Source organism: Rattus norvegicus, chromosome 4 (genome assembly GCF_036323735.1).
Source record: "Rattus norvegicus strain BN/NHsdMcwi chromosome 4, GRCr8, whole genome shotgun sequence".
In the NCBI taxonomy this organism is placed as follows: Eukaryota; Metazoa; Chordata; class Mammalia; order Rodentia; family Muridae; genus Rattus; species Rattus norvegicus.
The window spans coordinates 174,622,174-174,645,230 of NC_086022.1; the positions used below are offsets into that span (position 1 = coordinate 174,622,174).

The 23,057-nt window shown below is 42.1% G+C and overlaps 1 protein-coding gene across 14 annotated transcripts in view; it reads right to left on the reverse strand.

Annotated features, from left to right (window-relative positions):
• Nucleotides 1-23,057, reverse strand: part of Plcz1 (phospholipase C, zeta 1) — a 56,088-nt gene that overhangs the window by 17,893 nt on the left and 15,138 nt on the right. For 7 of the 14 annotated variants that reach the window (XR_010065686.1, XM_063286453.1, XM_063286454.1 and 4 more), the window contains 6 exons: nt 22,778-23,009; nt 17,104-17,305; nt 9,535-9,679; nt 6,904-7,053; nt 3,525-3,764; nt 445-601 (listed from right to left, as the gene is read on the reverse strand). Coding sequence is in view for 13 of the 14 variants with exons in the window: in XM_063286453.1 (XP_063142523.1) it covers nt 445-601; nt 3,525-3,764; nt 6,904-7,053; nt 9,535-9,679; nt 17,104-17,305; nt 22,778-23,009 (1,126 nt within the window). In the remaining variant the exon portion in view is untranslated. Of the gene's footprint in view, nt 1-444; nt 602-3,524; nt 3,765-6,903; nt 7,054-9,534; nt 9,680-17,103; nt 17,306-22,777; nt 23,013-23,057 lie in introns of those variants that run through there. The other 7 variants (XM_039108048.2, XM_039108047.2, XM_063286455.1 and 4 more) reach the window with 3 other exon arrangements.

Here is a 23,057-nt window from a genome sequence, read left to right on the forward strand (position 1 = left end):
GCCCACAGAAGGGCCCATACCTCACGCTCTCAATCAAAATGCCATGACCTTCTTTAAGGCAATGAAACAGGGATGGTGGCATACATCTTTATTCTCAGAGTTCTGTAAATTCAAGGCCAGTCAGTCTGGTCTACACAGTGTGTTCCAGGCCAGCCAGGACAACATAATTATACCTTGCCTAAAAAACTTAAAGCAATTAATAGGAGGGTTTTTTGATATAAAGCTTAATACAATTTGAAAATACATTGTTTTATGGATTTCAGAACATAGATATTAAGAAATTTTAGATAGATATTAAGAATATAAATGCAACTTTAAATTATATTAAATGAATTGAAGTTTAATAAGAATATACATCCATAAATAGCCTCAACCCATGTTAACCCCTTAGCAGTGAATACAACTGATTTAAATACTCCATCCTTTGGAGCTGCTAGCATTTACCTCTCAATTTTGAAAGTTTTCGAGCTCGAGACTCTCCCATAGAAGTGGTCTCATTAAACTGCTGATAGACTCTTGAATATTGGAAGTTTCGGAACTTCTCAGCTTTGGTATAAATGACAAGATCAGATAAGGCCAGAGCTACTCTTAGCTTCCTGATCTAAAAATAAAAAAAAAAATGTAGTGGTTTCACATTTCACATCTTTTTTTTTTTTAATTTTCCTTCTATAATTTAAAAAAAATGATTTTAAGCAGATCACTTCAGTTTTTCTTAAGGTTACCTCTCCCAAAACTCTCTGGACTGAGTCTGTGTGATCATTTTTATGACCACAGTATTTATTGATCATAAGCACAAGACTGGCCTTAAAATCTAGTTTACGTGTTACAATTTGAGAATAGAAATCGTTGGTATTTTCTTGGCCTCCAAAGATCTTAGCTTATTCTCATAAATTTTACAAATTTAAGACTCGTAACCATGGGCATACTTTGAGTTCGTGTGACTTTTGGGGATAATCTTTGCTGTGTGGTAGACACGTGCTCTTCCACTTTATTTCCCTCAGCCACATTTCAGGTTTATGAAAAACATCCCCTGTTCATGCTTACAGTACACGTGAATAGTTGACGCTAGCACATTAAGTGCTAAGCTTCTTCATGACATCCTCACTCTTACACCTCACGACACTTTCCTTTGATCCATCCATTTTCCCCACCGCCCTCTCCTGTGATCCCATTGGCTGATTCCAGTTCTTCCCCTCCTCCATTTTTATGTCACGTTGATTCCCCTAGCTTCTCTTATCCAATATCCCAGTCCTTTACGGTTTGTCCTTCCTTCTAGTAGTCCTCCTCCTTAGTGTGTGTGTGTGTGAATGTGTGTGTGAGTGTGTGTGTGTGTGTGTGTGAGTGTGTGTGTGAGTGTGTGTGTGAGTGTGTGTGAGTGTGTGTGAGTGTGTGTGTGAGTGTGTGTGAGTGTGTGAGTGTGTGTGTGAGTGTGTGTGTGTGAGTGTGTGTGAGTGTGTGTGAGTGTGTGTGAGTGTGTGAGTGTGTGAGTGTGTGTGTGAGTGTGTGTGAGTGTGTGTGAGTGTGTGTGTGTGAGTGTGTGTGAGTGTGTGAGTGTGTGTGAGTGTGTGAGTGTGTGAGTGTGTGTGTGAGTGTGTGTGAGTGTGTGTGAGTGTGTGTGAGTGTGTGTGAGTGTGTGAGTGTGTGTGTGAGTGTGAGTGTGTGTGAGTGTGTGTGAGTGTGTGTGATTGTGTGTGTGAGTGTGTGTGTGAGTGTGTGTGAGTGTGTGTGTGAGTGTGTGTGTGAGTGTGTGTGTGAGTGTGTGTGTGAGTGAGTGTGTGAGTGTGTGTGTGTGAGTGTGTGTGTGTGAGTGTGTGTACGTGCAAGCATTGCTTCCTGTATCAGAAAAGGTGTGCAGTATTTTCCTTTGGAGTCCGGATGGTCTCACTTAGTATAATGATATCCAGCTCAAAGACAGTAGGTGTCAAGAAATAATAAAGATAAAAGCAAAATAGGACAGTAGGACATCTATATATTGTTTCCTTGCAAGGCTCAGGGAGCATTACACAAGAGGATGATGGGAACCACAGGTCAGAGAAGACTGCTGAGAAATAGTGTTTCCTAGACAGGACAAAGCCACCACACTCACACAGGTTGCCTGCCCAAGATTAAACCAGCCAGGATTCTACCAAGGGGGAGGAGGGGCTCATGAGGGTCTAATAACAGTTGAGGGAAGAAAGTCGTTTTTCTTTAGTAGTGTGGCCCACAATAGTAGTAATTTGGTAGTGTGGTCCTACACCATGAGCATGGAGATGAATATACAGGCAGCAGTAATTGGACTAAGAGGAGGAGGAAGAGAAGAGGAAGAGGAAGTAAGGAAGGAAAGGGGGGAAGAAGGAGAGGGGAGGTGGAAAAATTCATTAAGTGGGAGGTGTGTATATAGAGGCAATAAAAGGAACTGGAGGGACACATGGAGTGCATGTGATCTAAACATACTGTGCTCGTGTATCAAATTACAAAAAAGGTATAAAACTTTAAAAGACAAATATAGATAGGTTTATAAAAGACCTACAACTGAGAAATAATGATAATCCAGTTGGTTTGGAAAATGAGCCAAAGTTTGAAAAAGTGGGAACTAAAAATCAACACATTGAACCCATCAAACAAAAAGTTGGTTGGGGGGTGGGGGGGTAGAAAATCAAGATTAGCAAACCTCTACCCAAACTAATCAAAAGAAAGAGAATATCACACGCAAAAAAAAATAATAAAGCTAGAGATGAATTCATCTGATGTTATGACAGATTCTGGTGAGGTACAAAGGATTATTGGGAAATGCTTTGAAAACTTATATTCAAAAGAGAAATCTAGAAAAAGGGACACATTCCTAGATGTGTATGACTTTTCTGTGTGTAAATACAAATCATGCCTAAAGGTCTCCATAATCCCAGCTGAGCACCCCAGCATCAGCAGTCGATAGACATGCAGAACAGAATGTTTCTCACATAGATAGGCATGCACTGTGTTTGATCCTATAAGGATACAAAACTCCCCAAATACAGAGAAAGCAGGACCAAAGATGGGCAAAGTTCTGTCTGCCTGGTTGGAAACACTGTATCAACACACCCCTCAGTTAAGAGTCCTTTCACTGAACTATTCCTCTGAGGGAAAATAAGTTCTCACCTCCGCCAAACCAACTGGACAGTAACATGTGATGTTATAGGTGTATTTTAACGTAATAATATAAATCCATTTAATACTTTGCAAAATTAACATTGATTCTGTTGCTTCTGTCTCTATTTCAAGGCAAAATTGTATCGTTTACCTCTACACTATTTCTACTCTGTAAAATGCCTACTACACCAAGGAGCTCTTAATAAAGGTCTCCCCGCAGTAAAAGTATCTTAGGGAAAGGCTACCACAAAAAAGAGATAGATTTCAAATGTTACAATCCTCTGTCAACTTTAAGATTTTAAATTGGACTCAGCTTTTCATGAAGAGGAAACTGACCCCTTATGTAAAATTATTTCAACTCTTCACCGAGAGCATTAGAAAACTTTGGTCACTCTTCTCAGGAAACCTATTCTCACCTTTTTCTTGGCATCTGCTATTCCGCTCAACGTTGAGGGGTCTGCCTCCTGCTCCTCCTTAACCCGTGACAGGAAATCATCCCACGTTTCTGGCTCCTTTCCTGAGTCTTCGTCTTCATTTTCATAGATTTCTTCTTCCAAGTCTAGCGCTATGCCCCTTTTGTCAGTCCCCAGCCTCTCGCGGGTTTCAGATAAGGTTCCAACTTTCTTATTTTTCACTAATATTTTAAATTTCAGTGCCTATAAGAAAACAGTTGGAAATGAGACAGACAGGTAGGCCAGTCATCACTGTTAGCTTAAGAAATGCTCCAACGTGCACACAATAAAGAGGAAGTAGGGCCGAATCTGGGAATTCACCTACGGCAGCCAGGTATGGCGGGACCTCATGTTTTAGAACATTGTTCCTGCTCATTAAAAACAAGTGCCCACAATTCACTCTAAAAGAAGTCTGTTACTCTAAGCAATCTTTTTCATATTTCATGAGTTGCTAAACCTGAGTCAGGTTGGAAAGTGCATTGAAATGTTTGTCTCACTACTGAAGTTAAACGGTTACAGCTTCCGGCAACAGAAACGATACTCTCAACCAATATTGAAGCCACCAGTGGGATCTGGTATATGAAGATGTTCATTAACCTGTCTGACATCTAATATGAATTGCGGTCAAAACTTATAAAGCTTCTTCCCTTGTAGCCAACGTGGTATCTGCAAGTCACGGATGTGACAAACTTTACCACTGTCAGAGATGATCGCTCGCTCTGAATTCAGAGACTTCTGATACATTTCTCAAAGATCTCCACCCTTTTCAAAAATGCATTAATGTGTTTGAGTGCCTGCTGTGTATGCTACATACAACACTGAAATACGTGTTCCCAAAGGAGGCAATAATCTCCCTTCCTTCCAGCAGCTCCACAGCTTGATGTCTTTTATTTTATTTTTAAAGATTTATTTATTATATATGAGTACACTATAGCTGTCTTCAGACACACCAGAAGAGGCCGTCAGATCTCATTACAGATGGTTGTGCGCCATCATGTGCTTGCTGGGATTTGAACTCACGACCTCTGGAAGAGCAGTCAAAGCACTGAACCAACTCTTGATTTGTCTTTTATGACGGCTGCTACTTTACTCTCTAATATGCAGTTTACAAAAATGAATTCTGTGCCCACATGCCAAGGGCACCAGGAGTGATGCTTCCTAAAGGGACGCATTTGGGGGATGTACTTCACAGTTAAGAAGTCAAAGTCTTGGGGCTGGGGATTTAGCTCAGTGGTAGAGCGCTTGCCTAGCGAGCGCAAGGCCCTGGGTTCGGTCCTCAGCTCTGAAAAAAAAAAACAAAACAAAACAAAAAAACAAACAAACAACAACAAAAAAAAAACAAGAAGTCAAAGTTTTAAATGCTCTTTCATGACTCAAGTGTCCGTTAACTGGATTCAGTCCTTCCTTGTCACATCGAATTTGCCCTTTCCGATTCTCAAGTGGACACCTAAATCCTGAATGAGGATGCAAATCTAATTGCTTTCCCGGTTTTAACTCTGCTGTGGGTTTTCCATGCTCTTTGATGGTGGGTAAGGGCATGAGAACGTATTTCATTGTGAAAGGGTAAAATCTAGCCTGAGTCTGCATAGCCTCAGAATGGGTATCCTAATTGTATAGAAGTTTGTCGAGATCTATAGATTTGGGGTTCAAGTTTTAATCAAAGCTTTATAAATCTTAGATTATAGGGCTGGAAGAAGGCTAAGGTGGCAAGTTCCCAGGTAATTATCTCTCTTGCTGAAGACTGAACACAGCGTGAAAAGGGGGACTTTATCTTTAATTACTCATTGATTCCCCTGAGAGCATCTCCTTACTCCTAGTGCGGAAGACAGAATAGTGTGAAAGCTGTGAAGTGGGATGCAAAAGAAAAACATCAAGATGTGAAAAGAAAAAGAAAAGACATGCTCAGGAAGACAGTGTTCAGAGAGCATTGTTAAAAGGTTTCCAGAAGTGGGTCATGGCTCCGAGCTGCGACTTGGATGATTTGCAGCTAGCGTTTTGCAATGATTGTTACAGTGTTGCCACAACTGAACACGCTTCTTAGTCTTTGAGCGTTCTTTAGAGGAAGAAGAATTGTGATTTTTTTTCCCACTCATCAATTAATTTTTGTTGCCCGTCTCAGTTCTATCATGTGAGCTTGGTCACTTCAAAACACAATATCCTCACTCATTCGAATGATATAAGGGGAACTATTCAAATACCACAAAAATAATGCTATCATTACCAAAACTCAAGTACTGACCATTAGAAAATATTACTTGAGGAACAGAAAGCTTGCTTATTTGATAGCATTGGGGGTTATGTATCAGTCGAGGAAAACTAAGGGAAGTGGTAAGATCTTTGAGTTTGAGAGAGCGGATCACACGGCATCCATGCCTAAAGTAATATCAAAGTAGAAGTGAACATTTTAAGGAAAGAAACAAAAAAGACAAAGAGATAGTGGGTCCTATGTGTTGCTGGGGAAACAGATAACACTTAATCTGAGATAGACCTATTTGGATCAACCAGTAGGAAGACTTGCGATGAGAGAGTGATCTGCTCTTTGGAGCAGGAGTAAGAGGGGGGAGATAGAAAGGAGCTCTAGGGGCTAACTTACAAGGGAGGAAGCTTTCTACCACCTTGTTGATATTTTGAGTACAGATTCTGTTTACAACCTGAGCATTTCACCTCCTTCTTAACCTTTAGCTTATAAAATATATCAAATTCCTGAATTTTCATATTAAAATGCCTTCACAGTGTGGACTCATGGATGAAGTGATGAAGTACATAACCAAAGAGTGGATTTTACATCCCTCTCTGCCTTTGTTCCTTTCCTGCCACTGTACCTTCACCAATGCCACTTAAAGGAGAAAGGATTTATCCCAGCCTACAGGACCGAGCTACAGTTGTCCACAGCCAGCCAGAAGGCCATAGCAGCAGGAGATCTGGAGTTGGTCACACAGCATCCAGGAGCAGAGAGCAGTGACCTCATGCCCAGGGAGGCTACACTTGTCTTGTCGTTTAGACAGCCCAGGCTCCATTCACAGTCAAGATGAGCCTTCCCACATTAGTTAATGTGAGCAAAGCAATCACCCCACAGGAACACCCAGAGTCCGACCCTCCCAGGTGACTCTAGATTCTGCCAAGTTGCGATTGACAAAAGCCACCAGATTTTATGAATGTCTCTTTCTCACCAACTTAACAGAACATTCCTCAGGCAGCCCCTAGCAAACACAGCTTCCCTGTGAAATAATCAAAATCAAGCTCCTTGCTTGTCTCTGACCTATGTGCAAAGGTGACCACGGTCTGTTCTTTGTTTTCTTTCTGATTTTTTTTCCTTCACTAAGCTTCTCAGGCCAAGCATTACCTCTGGAGATGGCAAACTGTCTGGAAACTCGTCAAGTATGTCTGAGAGCAGAAAGTCTCCAAAGGTACTCTGCAGAATGTCGGTCATCACTTCCTGTTGACCAGGGGAGCAGTGATTCTCTAAGGACAGCACCACTGGGTAATCAGACGTCTAGAATAGGAACCGTTGCCATGGTTACTCATCAGAACTTCTAAATTCTCCTAATGCAATTCATCTAAACATTTACCTAAAAAAATTCATCTCCATTTTTTTTTGCAAAATAGGCATGCTTTAAACTAAAAATTACCTTAGCATTTGACAGAGGAAAGACTTTAAAAAACTATCAAAAGAGGACAATTCTTGTTTGCCTTGAAAGTATGAGCAAAGCCTGAAACACCATCGGTGGGCAATTATTTCAATAAGTTATATAAGGTCCAAAGAAAGAAATGACACACACTCATTAGCAGGAAGTTGAAGGCCAGGCCTGAAGGCTTAGGCCTGCTATCCCAGCTATTCATGAGGCTCAAGGAAGAAGATCCCACATTCAAGGCTAGCCTGTGCTAAAGAGTCTAAGGCCAGCCTGGGCAAGTAAGTGACACCTTGTCTTAAAATAAAAAGTAAAAACAGACTGGAGAGATAGCTCATTGATAGCATATTTGCCTAGCATGCAGAAGACCCTGGGTTCAATATTTAGTGCTAAACCCTCCCCCCTTCCTCCCCAAAACTTGTGCAGCTGTGTATACCCCCATAGAAACTGCTGTAATGTATTTTTATGGGAAGAAAACTTGCCTAGAAGACTTTCATTGTTGAAAGTTCCTCAAAGGTTCAGGAAGTACACTTAGTTACAAAATAATGGTCTCATTACAACACTTTGATAAATGTGCATCACTGTGCTTGGATTATATTCATATACATACACATACATGCACGCATACATACACACATACACATATATACACACATACATACACACACACACACACACACACCACCAAATATTATATGCTGTTCGCCATAATTTGGATCTCCTTTTAAATTTCACTTTCAGTTAGGTCATTTGTTTATTTAAAAATGTTATTAATTTTTACTCAGATTTTTGTGTTCTATAAATTTACTGAATCCATTTACGACCTCTCATCGTTGTTTGTAGAACATTTTGGGATTTGGGAGGTTTTACATTTATTATCATGTCACCTGAAAATAGAGAAGTTTTTATTTCTTCCTTCATAATTTTAATGTCTTTTATTGATCTAACTTTACTTTTGACACGTATGGCGTGTGTGTGCCCGCACATACATGCTTGTGCATGTTCTTACCAGGGCACATGTGGAGGTCAGAAGACAACTTCAGGAGCTGGTTTTCTCCTTCAGCATGCCAGTTCAGGGATCTAACTCAGTTTGTCAGGCTTGGTGGTCAACCCACTTGTATGCTGAGCCATGCACCAGCCCATCGACTTATTGTTCTCATCCAATTGCTCCTCTCTGTTCTTTGGCGCCTTAGAAGATTTAGACTTTTGCATTCCTGTGGGCACTTTGAATTTTAAGCGTCTGCCTATTGCCTTGGAGTATCTAGTTATCCTAAATTAAGTGATAGGTGTCACTCAAACGTATTGGGAGAGCGTTTGAGGCAAATGGAGCATTAAGGACAGAAGACTAGATGCACCTGAAAAGCAAAGTAAACCCCAAGCAAACAGGGACAGAAGTTGCAGAAAACAAGTCATGGGAGGCCCTGTGAGTCAAGTCTAGCTTTTGTTATAAAAAATCTTTGCAAGTAGGTGGGATGCGGCTGGCTGTGAGTCATTTTGATGTACGTGACAGATGAAACGTAAATATAAAATCGTGACTCTTGGTTCATATTTTTACAGATTAGGTGATGATTACAGATTATTGAACTTCCATGCTTCCTCTTTTTGTGCATTTTAGACAGTCACTGAGGAAATTTTATTTAAACCCTTTGACTGTACAACAGTTAAAACTTGAAAGAAATCGGCTAGGTTAAATTTTCGAAACAGTCTATCTGAAGGTGCTATCAGGAGCAATTAGCAAGCTTAGGAAAATAGAGCGAAGTAATACACAAAATTCCCTTTAAAAACCTCACAAGAGATTACTAAAAATCAGCCCAAATCAGATCAGACTGGTAAAGTGAGCTTGGTTCTGCTAGAATGTAGATAATCACATCTCCAAGAAAGGGATTAGTTGACTCAAAATCCAAAGTGTCCCTCAGAACACTGGGTTATCACCGTTGTAGCAGTGAATCATGTCAGCAACTGAGGTGCTGGATTGTTGAGACATTTTATTTTTGTCCTAAAAATAAAATATTTGTAAAATGTTCCTATTTTATATATATATATATATATATATATATATATATATATATATATATATATATATATAGCAAGCTTTGCGTTCAAAACACTTAAGAGAAATAAACACAGTTTTTAGCATAATACAACATTCACACACGCTTAAACAAGAAGCCCCGTGAACACTCACTACCTTGCACGTGGATAAACCCACCTTTAGCTACTAAATACCGCATGGATTTGCTACCTATCACAGCCCACGATTTCAAACATCACGGATTTAAAGTAAGGCCATGCTGTAAAGCATTTAGCAAACTCTTTAGATGCCTGCATCGGAGACGCGCACATACCACGAAGGCGTACTTGTTTATTGCTTGGATAACGGTTTTGAAGAGAAGCTTGCTGGTGAGAGTGTAGCCATGGTACACAATGGGTTCATTTTGTGCTCCATCCCAGCAGTCAATTTCCAGACAGCGGCAGCCTTTCACGAGGGCACTAGCAAAAGTTAGGCAAAATAGTGTCATACCTAGACCATGAACCATGGGCAGAATAAGACCAAAATGCTCAGACTTTTAAAAAATAAGTGGATAGGCCAATTTGTAATGGAGAAAAGTTTTGAAGACTAGAAACTTGCAACCTTGTGAAATAGAATCCCTCTCTTTGTGTCTGTCACACATGTGGTCTCTACTCCTCCCTAGTCATACACGTTACTCTTTGTTCCTCTTGTCACAAAGATAGGGTGTACTGGGGTGTGGGGATGGCTGCCTCTAGTTACAGCCTTGAAGCCTTAACCCTCTAAGTGATTGCTACCACTGTTGGCTTTCTCTTAGTCATAATGGGATTAACAAGCAAAGTCTTCTGGAAATTAAAAAAAATATATATTTAGCAAAGTTGTGTCTTAATCTTTTCATCACATCAAGTTTTAGGAGATGAAAGATACGGTGAGAAGCAGACTGGGGGAAGAGAGATCATGGCCACAGCAAGAGAAAGAGTGAGCTCGACAGCCCAGCCGCCATGCTTGCCCATCTCAGCACCCCATGCAAAGACAGCTCAAATCCTAGTCCAACTATAGGCCAGGAAGCCCACAGCTATACCCACCAGAAAGCCTGCAGCTATTCACACCAGGAAGTCTGCAGCCATACACACCAGGAAGCCTGCAGCCATACACATCAGGAAGCCTGCAGCTATTCACACCAGGAAGTCTGCAGCCATACACACCAGGAAGCCTGCAGCTATTCACACCAGGAAGCCTGCAGCCATACACACCAGGAAGTCTGCAGCCATACACACCAGGAAGCCTGCAGCTATTCACACCAGGAAGTCTGCAGCCATACACACCAGGAAGCCTGCAGCTATACACACCAGGGAGTCTGCAGCCATACACACCAGGAAGCCTGCATCTATACACACCAGGAAGTCTACAGCAATTCACACCAGGAAGTCTGCAGCCATACACGCCAGGAAGCATGCAGCTATACACACCAGGAAGCCTGCAGCTATTCACACCAGGAAGCCTGTATCTATACACACCAGGAAGCCTGCAGCTATTCACACCAGGAAGCCTGTATCTATACACACCAGGAAGCATGCAGCTATTCACACCAGGAAGCCTGCATCTATACACACCAGGAAGTCCACAGCTATACATACCAGGAAGCCTGCATCTATACACACCAGGAAGCATGCAGTTATTCACACCAGGAAGCCTGCATCTATACACACCAGGAAGTCCACAGCTATACATACCAGGAAGCCTGCATCTATACACACCAGGAAGCATGCAGTTATTCACACCAGGAAGCCTGCATCTATACACACCAGGAAGTCTACAGCAATTCACACCAGGAAGTCTGCAGCCATACACGCCAGGAAGCCTGCAGCTATACACACCAGGAAGCCTGCAGCTATTCACACCAGGAAGCCTGTATCTATACACACCAGGAAGTCCACAGCTATACATACCAGGAAGCCTGCAGCTATACACACCAGGAAGACCACAGCGATACACACCAGGAAGTCCACAGCTATTCACACCAGGAAGCCTGCATATCTGCTCATCTCTATGTTGCTTTGACACACAATCTCTTTGGAGAAAATGTTGAGTGACTGCTTCAGAATGCACCAATTTCGCAGCTTTCTCCAAACTGAGGGAAATATATTCCCACTTCTGTTCAGTTCTAAAACTGATTTGATTTTCCATCTATCAAATAAACTGGTTTCTTGATCTACACATAAATTGTATCTTGGGTTTTGAAGTCAGTTGTACCCAGTGGGTTTAAATGGATTTTCAATGTTCTTACTGAAAGAGAGACTGACATTTTAATAAACATATACCTTTATTTAAACTGTGGCAACCAGAGTAGATTGCATTCCGTTTTCTCACTGACTTGATAATGGTGTATGTGCACAAACAGAGCTGTTGCTATGGTCTTTGGGGACATCTCTGGGCAGTCATTTCATGTCAGTGTGAAATAGGTTTGGCTTTTATCAGCGTTCACTACATTTTCTCGATTTAATTATAAACATTGTTTTACTGGCATAGAGATTCAGTTCAGGGGCGGGGAGCTTCCCTAAGCTGAACAAAGCCTTAGCCAATCCTTGGGATGACAAACAGGAAGTCCAGCGATTTATTCAAATGTGCATAATAGAAATAAGATGTTTTATATTTCACACAAATATGCAGTTGCTTTGAACTAAATACACCTTTCTCCTTTTCTTTTCCTGTGTCCAGGTCATGACTGAGGGCCAGTACCACTGACACAGTCCACAGATACAGTCCACTGCCATTGGCTAGACTCCCACAGTGGCCACAATGATGTGCTGCAAGTTTCAAGAGACTGGGGAGCTATACTCTCACAGGAACTGTCTCATACAGGATCGACTACTCATCACTGGTTTGTTTTCTCCTGTGAGAAAAGAGCAGGAGCTCTGGTGTCTGAGAGGAGGAGGAAAGCAGACACAACTAGGTTGCATCCTTGGAAGAGAGGATGCTGTACAAAGCCAGGTTGAGTAGAAGCGCCAGGGCTCAGAAGACACATGTTAGAGAATGAGTGGAAGCAGTTCTCTTGTCCAAGAGTAAAATGACTCTCTGCACAGAAAAGGCCAAAGGCCAGAAGCATGCTGTCATCGGTTTTCTCTGGGTTACTAATTCTCGGGGGCAGGGGGTGGGGGGGAGGAATCCCAAGTCTCACAAGATGCCTAGCAACGTCCAGAAATGGTTGTGGTGACCACAAGTGGGCATGGTGGTGTGATTTAAGCTCGTACCACGGAGGCGCATGAAGGAATGTTGTTCATAAACGCTCTACCACGCACAGCATGGACCCCTACCACCAAGAGGCATTTGATTCAAACATGAGAGGGTGAGAAAGGCTGGCCCCACGTTGTAATCACATGGAGGCGGGACTATGGTCCCAGCTTAACATGCCTGTATCAATCAGTAGTCTTCCCAAACAGCCTACCAGATGATCAGACGAGAAGACATGACTTCCAGGACAAACTTCTCTAGGTATCAGCCTAGTCCCACTCTGGGGAGCTGACTTGAGCAGTACTTGAGAATGCAGTGAGGAAAGACTGAGAGACTGTGACAAGTCAGTAAGCTGCATTCACGTAAACAATAGCATTGTGTCTTCCTTGGGGCAGCTTCGAAAAAGAAAATAGGTGGAGGACTCTGAAAAGGGAATTGCTTTACCACCATTGATCCCCACAGAGGCAGCTAAGGTGCTAATTTTAGGATCCTTAAACTGGGATAAGTTTGAAGAACTATAAATAAACACATTTCTTGGCTTTAAAGGGTTTTTTTTTTTAAACAAGTACTTACATTTTTAAGTTACTTGTACTGTTTTCTAATGCCCATGAGCTCATGAAAAGACATTTACTGTACCCTTCTTTTAGAGATTATTAAACTGGACTGTGTTGTGCTTTTCCTCAATACAGAATATCTGTTCTCTAGAGTCCTGCTGGACGGTGCACTTGAACTCTGTGCCAGCATGACGAACCATTTAAGACTTGGTGTGGATGGAAACCTTTAACAAAGATTTTTGCCAACAACATTGTTTCCTGCTGATTCTCTAAGGTCTTTGTCAGGGAGGCAGCATTGGCCTGGGTGGGGGTGGGGGGATGTAGTTGAAAGCCATTAGTATGAAGGTAATATTTAAAGCTATGAGACTAGATTGTATTGTTTAAGGAAACTACCATAGGTACAGAGGAAAGGATCCAACAGTAACATGAAAAGATACAAACAGATGTCAATGTATGTCCAAGTTCAAATCTAAGTAAATATAGAAATTAAAAAAAAAATCTCATCATTGTAGAAATCAGTTGATAGCCCCAATTACAACCTATGGTAGACATTTTGATGCTATTTCAATTGTTTAAGCAGGCAAGTTCAAAGTCCCTGTATCCAGACACACAGGAAATGACTGCTTAATGCAAGAATTGTTCCAAGCAACTGAAAAAAGAATCAGTTTGTGTTCAGTTGGAGGTCTTCTCTTGTGCCTTCAGACCCCTGTGGATGGTAAGTCTTAGTCAGCCTTCCAAATATCTCTGCTCTCAGAGAATGATGAAAATGGTGTTTTCTAATCAGTGTGTGAGTTCCCGGTCCTCCTCCTCTCCCCTCTTCACCCAGTGGTGGTTATGACCTTCACCTGTCTCTACTTTACCTTTAAAATAGGAAAACCCAGTAACACCTTGTTGTGGTTTGCCCTGGAGTTATCTGTATTTTGATGCTAATTCCACTGCCCCAAGGACAGCTGCCAAGTCACTACTCAGGAATCAGGTGACTTCACCGGAACCTTCTCCCCATTGAATCTGTAAAGTACAGGTGAGGGGCAGGAACAGGATAGAAGGAGGCCTGTCATTGGAGGAGAAGGAAGGTGGGCGGGAGAGAAGTTTGAAGGAAGAGGAGGAACTAGAAGGAGAGACAGGAGAAGAGAGGGTGAGAAGCCATGGCAGGTGAGGTTAAGATTCTGCTCTGTGTATTTACAGGTTGTTATTAATATTCCTAAGGGATGGATGGTACCGGGCTTTGTATGTTTAAGTGGGCAATTATATCTTACCAATTGGGTCAAAGGTGATTGTGTTGTGTGTTCTTTTATGTGATGGTTTGATTGTAGGAAAGTGTGTGGCGGCAAGAGACGCTGGGCGGCCCAGGAGTTGGGATGTGTTTCTGCCAAGATATCTAGCAGATATCTTGGGGCATCGCGGTGCGGACCCAGCGGGTAAAAGACAACTATACTTTTTTACTTTTATATTTTTACAACAACAATACCTTATTTAACTTTAAACATTTTATTCCACCCAGAGTTCTCCTGATGTGAGGGTTGTTTTGTTTTTTTTTTTTCAAAGCCAGGGTCTCTCCTATCCCGTGGTTAACCTTGAACTTATGACATAGCTGAAGATGACCTTGAACTTCTGATCCTCCTGCCTCTATTCCTTAAGTCCTGAGATTATAAGTGTTTTCTATCACGTGTGGTTTATGCAGACACTAGTATGTGGGGCTTCCTGTGTGCAAGGTGAGCAAACACACCACTAACTAAGCTACAGCCACACTCTGAATATTTTCATTTCCGGTTAAAATTCAATTACAAATAAAAAAATTACTATTCACACAATAGATATCAACTTCCCATAAATTAAAAACCACAGTAATTCATATCTTGTTTTGTAGGCGGTACCTAAGGGAGATTTTAATGATTGATAAGTGAGATAAAGTTAAAACTAGGAGCTTTGTGCCAAAAAGGCTTGAACGCATACAAGAATGCATGTAGAAATCTGCTCAAGGGACTTCTAGCAGCTGAAACTAGGAGAGAACAGGACTTGCTGTAAGATTTCTAGGGAAGACAACATGGCTGCCGAGAAAGAGCATGCTTCCTTAGTGAATGGGAAATTATCTCCACTCTTTCTCAAAAGAACCAGAGTCAAATGGGAGGGGACAACAGATCATATGCCTGGCCCCAGACAGCACAACCCACTCAAACCTTTTTGGTGGGGACCAAAGTTATGAATGCTCAGTTTTTGCAAAGGTTTGATTCAAATCGAGACACCCTAGAGAACCAGCAGGAATCAATGTTATTGACAAAAATCTTTGTTGAAAGTTTCCACCCACACCAAGTTTTGAATGGTTCATCACGCAAGACACGGTTCATCATCCAGGGCTCAGCAAGGGAGCCCTGGAGCTCTTGAGTTTATCTCCCATCCTACAATAAGCCTTTGGTGCAAGCATCAACATTCAACCATCAGTCTCCCTACACATTTGCTCGCTGGGCCTCATCCCCACAGTCGTTGTCAACCAGCCTGCTCCTAGAATGTCAAACCGTGACACTGTCTCAGGAAAAATCTGCCTGGTGACTGACTCCCCTCCTTCTCCACGATCAAAAAAGGACCTTCACGATCTGGTCCCCCCATCCTCAAATCCAGCCCCTTCTCTTTACTGTACTCTCACATGCAGATACGTTTGCTATTTTCCAAGATTTGGACATTCCAAGGACTTGCAACTTCTGCCTTAGATCCTGGCATGGCTCCCTCTTCACCCTCAGCCAGGTTGGTTGAGAAACCTTTTCTGACAACGTGAAGGTGACACCCTCGTGCCCACGTTGCACTCTTTTACGTCATTTGGCTCATCTTCTTCATCAGCCTCTTCAGCCCCGATAATATTCATTTGCCTCTTTTAATCTGCCGGTCCCATGAATTTGTATGAGGCCTGTAAGCGCTCGTTCCCCCCGCCAGATCCCTGCTGACTAAGCTGGACCCAGTGTTAACAGCACGCTGTCTTGTGGGATGTGGAGCTGAAGACAAAGCACGGGCCGCTTTAATCTCTGTCAGTGAAACATGCTGACCCATAAAAATCACTACCCGGAACACCAAACCACACGACTCCGTGTGTTGATGAACTGGGTTTCCTGAGGAGACTGTGCCCCGGTGTCTGGTAATTGATAGTAACCACCTTTGTTTTAGTCTAGTGCATTCCAAATAAGCATTCAAAGGTCATGTTTTTCCTATAAGAAATGTGCAAATTGTTCAAGAAGCTTCGGATGGTGTAGACCCATGGAGAGGAGGTCAGCAGGAAGGAGCCGAGGAGAAGCCTGTGTGTTAGCTCGCACACAGTTTGTTAGTCTGCTGTTTCACCAAGGAACCATCAATGTAGTGGTGAACTGCATCCCCTAGTCCCTCCAAATTCTGTCCTCATGCGCAAGCTCCTTGTCACTCAGCACCCCGACGTAGTACCAGCAAGTGCTTTAAATGCAGGAGTCTTGTAGGGATGACGACACCTACAGGTAGGATACACTGAATAGGCAGGGGCAAGAGGATCATGGCATCAAGGGCAGCATATCCCAAAGGCTACAAAGATGGCGCAGAGGTTAAAAGCAGATGCTGCTTTTGCAGGGGCCTGAGTTCGATGCCCATTTCTCGCTTTCGGAGTCTCATAATCACCTGTAACTCCAACTCCAAGGAGGTCCTACAGATTCTAGTTTCGGTGAGCGCCTACGCACATAAGCACATAACCATACCCAAGTGCACACACATAAACTTAACTAGAAATGAAAATAAGCTTTTTAAAAAAGGTCAAAATATTAGGGAGGACTTAGGCCCCTTACACACATGTAACAGTTGTGCACTTTGGTCTTCATGTGTGTCCCCTAACAGCAGGAGCAGGGGCTGTCTCTGACTCTAGTGCCTGCCTTTTGATCCCTTTTCCCTTTTCCTTTTGCCTTGTCCAGCCTCAGTAGGAGAAGATACACCTAGTCCTACTACATCTTGATCTGCCAAAGCAGATTGATGTCCATGAGAGGCCTCCCCTTTTCTGAAGAGACAGGGAAGATGATGATAGGAAAAGGGGAGGGGAGGAGAAAGGGGACTCTTCAATAGGGATGTAAAGTAAATATTTAATTAATGAAAAATTTAAAAAGAATCAAAATAAGTACCTTATATATCCCCAAATGTCACTTGGTCCCAATATTTGATCAGATATCAAATATGTGTTGTGAGACGATGAAATATAGTAATCATTTAGTGGCTTATTCATATCTTGGTACACTGTGTTACACGTCTCTTTAAACAGTAGACATTCTGAAGAAAACATGTATCTTGCAAAACCTTCAATTGACATCTGCCGCTCGTTCTTTACTATAAAAATAAGTAAGAAGGGTCCAGATATACCATCAGAAACTTACAACTTTTACATCTCATTTCTAAACCTAGTGGTAGAACATATTTATAAAATAGAAATGTAGAATTAATATTAATCTATTTCTTAACCCTTTGGGGAAATAAATTCTTTGTATCTGTGCATGTGCCTGCATCTGATTGTTTACCGTATTCATGCAGGAACCTGCAGAGGCTGAAAGAGGGTACTGGATCTTTTGTAACTGGAGCTCCAGATGGTTGTGGGTTGTCACGTAGGTGCTGGGAATCCAACTCAGGTCCTTCAAAAGAACAGCTATGTGCTCATAACCCCTGAGCCACCTCTCCGGCCTCAAGGAACAAAGTTTCCTAGTTCGTTTACTTTGACCATATTAACAGCCAAGCACACATTGCCTTATGACCTTTGATTTTGTTTGATTTTACAGATATATAGGAGTGTGTCTGTTTAGAGGAATGGGCTTCTGTGTCTGGTCTGACTCCAAGAGCAGAGCATTGTGATACCAGAGCCAGTCCCCTGCTAACTCTGATTATCACCCCAGCTCAGCTCGTGGAGGTATAAAACTCTGATTAGCTTTCTTTGTGTACTTTATATGCAAAGATTCATATAGTATACTTTTTGTTGGTTTTTGTAAGATTTTTAAATTTTTAATTTATATGCATGTGCACACATCAAAATGTATGTGCATGTGAGTACACATGTATGCTTTTTAAAAGATTCTCTTTTATTCTTGTGGTCTGTGTGCATGTGTGCCCATGCCCATATATATGTGTATGTGAAGCCAAAAGAGGGTGTCAGATCCACTGTAGCTGGATTCATAGGCAGTGTGGGTACTCGGACCTTATCTCTGGTTCACAGCAAGAGCAGCAATTCTAAGCCACTGAGCTCTCTCTCCAGCCTAGTGTGTGTGTGTGTGTATGTATATGTGTGTCTGTGTGTCTGTGTGTGTATGTGTATGTGTGTGTGTATGTGTGTGTCTGTGTGTGTATGTGTATGTGTGTGTGTATGTATGTGTATGTGTGTATGTATATGTGTGTATGTGTGTATGTGTGTATATGTGTGTGTATGTGTGTGTGTATGTGTGTGTGTATGTGTGTGTATATGTGTGTGTATGTGTGTGTGTATGTGTGTATGTGTGTGTATGTGTGTTTATGTGTGTGTATGTGTGTGTATATGTGTGTGTATGTGTGTGTATGTGTGTGTGTGTATATGTGTGTGTGTGGTTTTTTATGCCTTTATTTCTTTGCTCTCTTTGTGATATTTATCCCTGTGCCTGCATCCAGTGGCAGGCAGCTCATTCCCACAGCTTCCCATAGAGTTTCATCGGACGCGTGTGCTTGGCTTCACTTGTGCGTTCCACCCCTTCACGAGCATGTGATGTCATATGAGAAGCTGCCACACACAAGACTGATGTACACAACCAATACACATCCTGAGGAGTGAACATTTCTGCTCCATGCAAGGCAGATTCCGATCCCCTACCACTAATTATCTCTGCATGTTTACCCTCTTAATGGACACCAAAACTATTACCGTGTGCTCTGGATCCAGACAGTTAGGGTTTGAATTTGTTTGCTGTGTGACCTGGAGGATGCTGGTTAAGCTCTCCCAGTGGATGGAAGGTGGTTACCAGAAAGCTCACCCCATGTACAGAGCCTTTAGCTCTGTAAATGTCCGTTGCTGTTGCTGCTGTTGACTTGCTCAGCTCCAAAAGAAAGTAAAAAAGCATATTCATTTTAGACTAAAGTTGGGCCTTTCATTTTAGAGTGACTTTGACTAGTCTTGGCCCTTTTACTTTAGAACAAAGTCTAGTCCTTTGAAACCAAGTCAGTTTCTAGGAATTAGTCCTTCGGAAGACAAAGAGTGGTACACTTAAGACTAATCCTAGCTTTGTTTACTAAATGGGGGAAGGAAGCAATAAAAGCTCAAACGTAAGAAAAATGCTAAGTAGCCATTGAAAGTGATGTCTCATAAAAACGTAGTGACATAAGTAGAAATAAAATGATATACAAATACATGTAGTGACATGAAAATGGAGTGATATATGTAAGTCACACAGCGTGTGTGGTATTGAAGGGAAGTGAAAAGATGGCTTTCAAAACTCTGTCACTGAAAGAAAAGCAAACTAAAGCAACCCCTGCTGCTGCTATGCTAGCCAAAAAATAGAAACTGGAAGAAAACACCTAAAATTTTACACATGAATTGTTCCAAAGCCGCATTAAGTCACAAATATGGAAATGTTTCCAAACAAAAACACCATGCAAACTAACAGTAACAGTTTGTATTAATTTATTCATTGGATTTGGCTTGCAGTCCCTTTGAACTCTTGAATAATTAAATAAACGCATTTAATAATGAATAGACAGCAAGGGACTAGGGAGATGGCTCCTTTGGTAGTGTATGCTGTCCAAACATCAAGGCCTGAGTTCAAACTCCAATGCTCATGTTAGAAATGAAAAGGCAGCCTTTAATCCCAGCACTGTGGAGGCAAAGGCTGGGAAATCCCTGGGCCTTGATTGTCACAAGCCTGGCCAATTCAGTGACTTCTAGATTCTGTGAGAGACCCTATCTCAGAAAATAAGTGGAGAGCAAACGGCATGGCACCCAACATCAACCTCCGTATGCACACGAACACACATGAACACACACAGTAAAAGGATACAGTAGAAATCAAAATCATTCCATGCCGCTTAAAACCCCTAGACAGAGAGCTCACAGGATGACTCAATTGGCAAAAGTACTTGATAGGCAAGCCTGAGTGTCACCCCTGGAACCCACTGTAAAAGGAGAGACAAGAACAAACTCATGAAAGCTGTCTCTAACACACACACACACACACACACACACACACACACATGCATTCACACACACATTCACACACACACACACTTTCACATACACACACACCTTCAAGCACACACACATTCACACATACACACTCACACACACAGTCACACACACATTCACACACACATTGAAGCACACACACATTCACACACACACATTCACACACACATTCACATACACATTCACACTCATCCACACATTAACACACACATTCACATTCATTCACACACATTCACACTCATTCACACACACATGCACATTCACACGCACACACACATTCACACTCATTCACACATTCACACACACATATTCACACTCATTCACATACACACATTCACACACACATTCACACACACATATTCACACTCATTCACACACACACGTGCTCACTCACTCCTACAAATAAAATATTCTACAAATATTTTAGATTGCAATGAAAATTGACCTCTGTGGATTTTGAAAGGCTAGTTTGGTACACGGGAGATGGAATATGGAAGTTTAGCAGTAAGGACATAAGATCGTGCATTACAGTGGCTGAGAATAAACTGATCAGTGATTAAACGAATAATATAGAGGACTTGACTGTTATGACGCTGTCTACCATGGGTGAGAACACAGAAGTTGAAAGGAGAGCAAGGCAATGCACAAATTAAATGAAAATAGAGCTCCACAGGGTCGATTGCTACCCTTCTGTACCTGTAATTTACCACCCAGAGATAACAGGGCCAGCGTGACTCTTTTATAATGTTCACTAAGTCACTGCTACTGAAAGTACCCATCTGCAAACGACTGTTTCTAACCGACAGCAACATAAAGGGTTTCAGACAGACCATCCATCAACTCCCAACGTCCTTAGAGAAAGCTGGCTGTTATAAACGGAAGAAAAGGTCAGCCGAACTTTCCAGCTAGTACTGGTGACAGAGCCACTAGCTGCTTTACCTACTGACGCAGGCTCTTTATGCTTTGCAAAGGCAACAAAGGCCAGTGGTTTTCAGGCCATGCTGGGGCTTGAGCGGTACAAGTACAAGTAGAGTGGCATCAGCACAGCGCACACCGTCTTCCCAATAGGCACAATGTTGTCCTGAAGCTCCGGCTGTGAAGTCCTCCATGATTTGCCTCTGCCTGTCTGGGAAACTCCCCTTCCCTCGTGCCTCAAGTTCTAACCACCCTCATCAGGGTAGATTCTCCTTGAAGTAAGATGACGATTAACACAGAGACCCTCGGGGGCTGGGGATTTAGCTCAGTGGTAGAGCGCTTACCTAGGAAGCGCAAGGCCCTGGGTTCGGTCCCCAGCTCCGAGAAAAAAAAAAAAAAAGAACCACAAAAAAAAAAAAAAAAAAAACACAGAGACCCTCAACCAGTCAGCATACAGAGAATAAGAGGTTATAGCGCCCCCTAGTCCTAAGTAGGAACTACGTATCATGCTGATCTCCATAAGTCTCAGGGATCTTCGGGAAAGAAGGGATGGAAAGACTGTCAGAGACACGCTGGTAGTTGACATCCAAAAAAGTCTGTTTTTCAGGCAGCTACATATTTGAACTCATGCCACGCAGTAAGCTCACTGCCACAAACTCCCATTCCTCAGACACACACATGTGACAAACTGCCCTGCTCCATGTGTGGATCAACAGGGCCAATCATGGGCTGAGACATCTAAAAACATGGGCCACCACCAAGATCTTCTTCTTATAAGCTGTTCGTATCAGGTGTGGGGTACAGCGACGGAAAGCTAGCACAAATGTAGACAACAGTGTTGACCCAGGGGCAGACCATCATTTTGTACATGCATGTACTTCTCACATACCCATTTCACAGTCTCATATTTTCTTATTTCAACATATTTAAATAGCAGAATGCATAAGATGGCAGACTGCCTGTAATTGTTTTCTTTTAGTTCAGTTTTTTCTTCATCATACCCATCTCTCTCTCTCTCACACGCACACACACATACGCACACACACACACTCTAGAGTGTGTGTGTGTGTGTGCGTACATATACTACTTTAGAATGTGTGCACATATGTATGTGCCTGTGTATGTAATGTGCACATGTGTGCATCTGTGTATGTCTGCACATGTGTGTATGTGTGTATGTCTGTGCAAATGTGCATGTGCATACATGTGTGTGCAATGTGTGTGCACATGTGTATGTATGTGTGCATGTACCTGTGCACTGCTGTCACAGCACAAATGTGGAAACCCAAGAACACCTTGCAGAAATAGTTCATTCTCCTTCCACCATGTGGGTTCCGGGGATCATACACAAAAGCAAGTACTTTTAACAGCTGAGCCATCTCAATGGTCCTTCAAGATACTTTTCTTTATAGGCACAGGTAATAGAACTGTCATCTTCCTTTCAGTCAAGGATCTGAACTCTCCAGAAGTTCAGTTAAAAGAGACATAACCAACCCAGTACAGATGGACACCATTGCTACACATTATCTCCTCAGAAAAAAAGTGTATCTTCTTAGAAATAAAAAAAACAACATTTATACTTACTAGGAACTCATCCACCCTAAAATTTTAATTTGATGATCGTAATTCACAAGAGCTCTTTCCAAATGAATACGCTGACAGGTTTTAACAGGTTTTAACTGTAAGTGGCTTACCTTCTGCAATGGGCTCGTACTTCTGGATGATCTCCACTGAACTGGACTCATCCATCTCCATTTCATACTGCTCTTGGGTTAGAAATTCAATCAGACTGTCCTCGGGGAGAATTTTCCTGTTTTCAGTATACGTGTTGAAAATCTCAACGATCTCTTCTCTATGTACAATACACCGATAGATGGTTCTAAAATCTTCGGTGGTGATTCTTCCTTGGTTATGTCTGTCATTTTCCTACTAAAAAAAAACGACTGGTGGGATCACAGCGGAAGAATGGAAAAT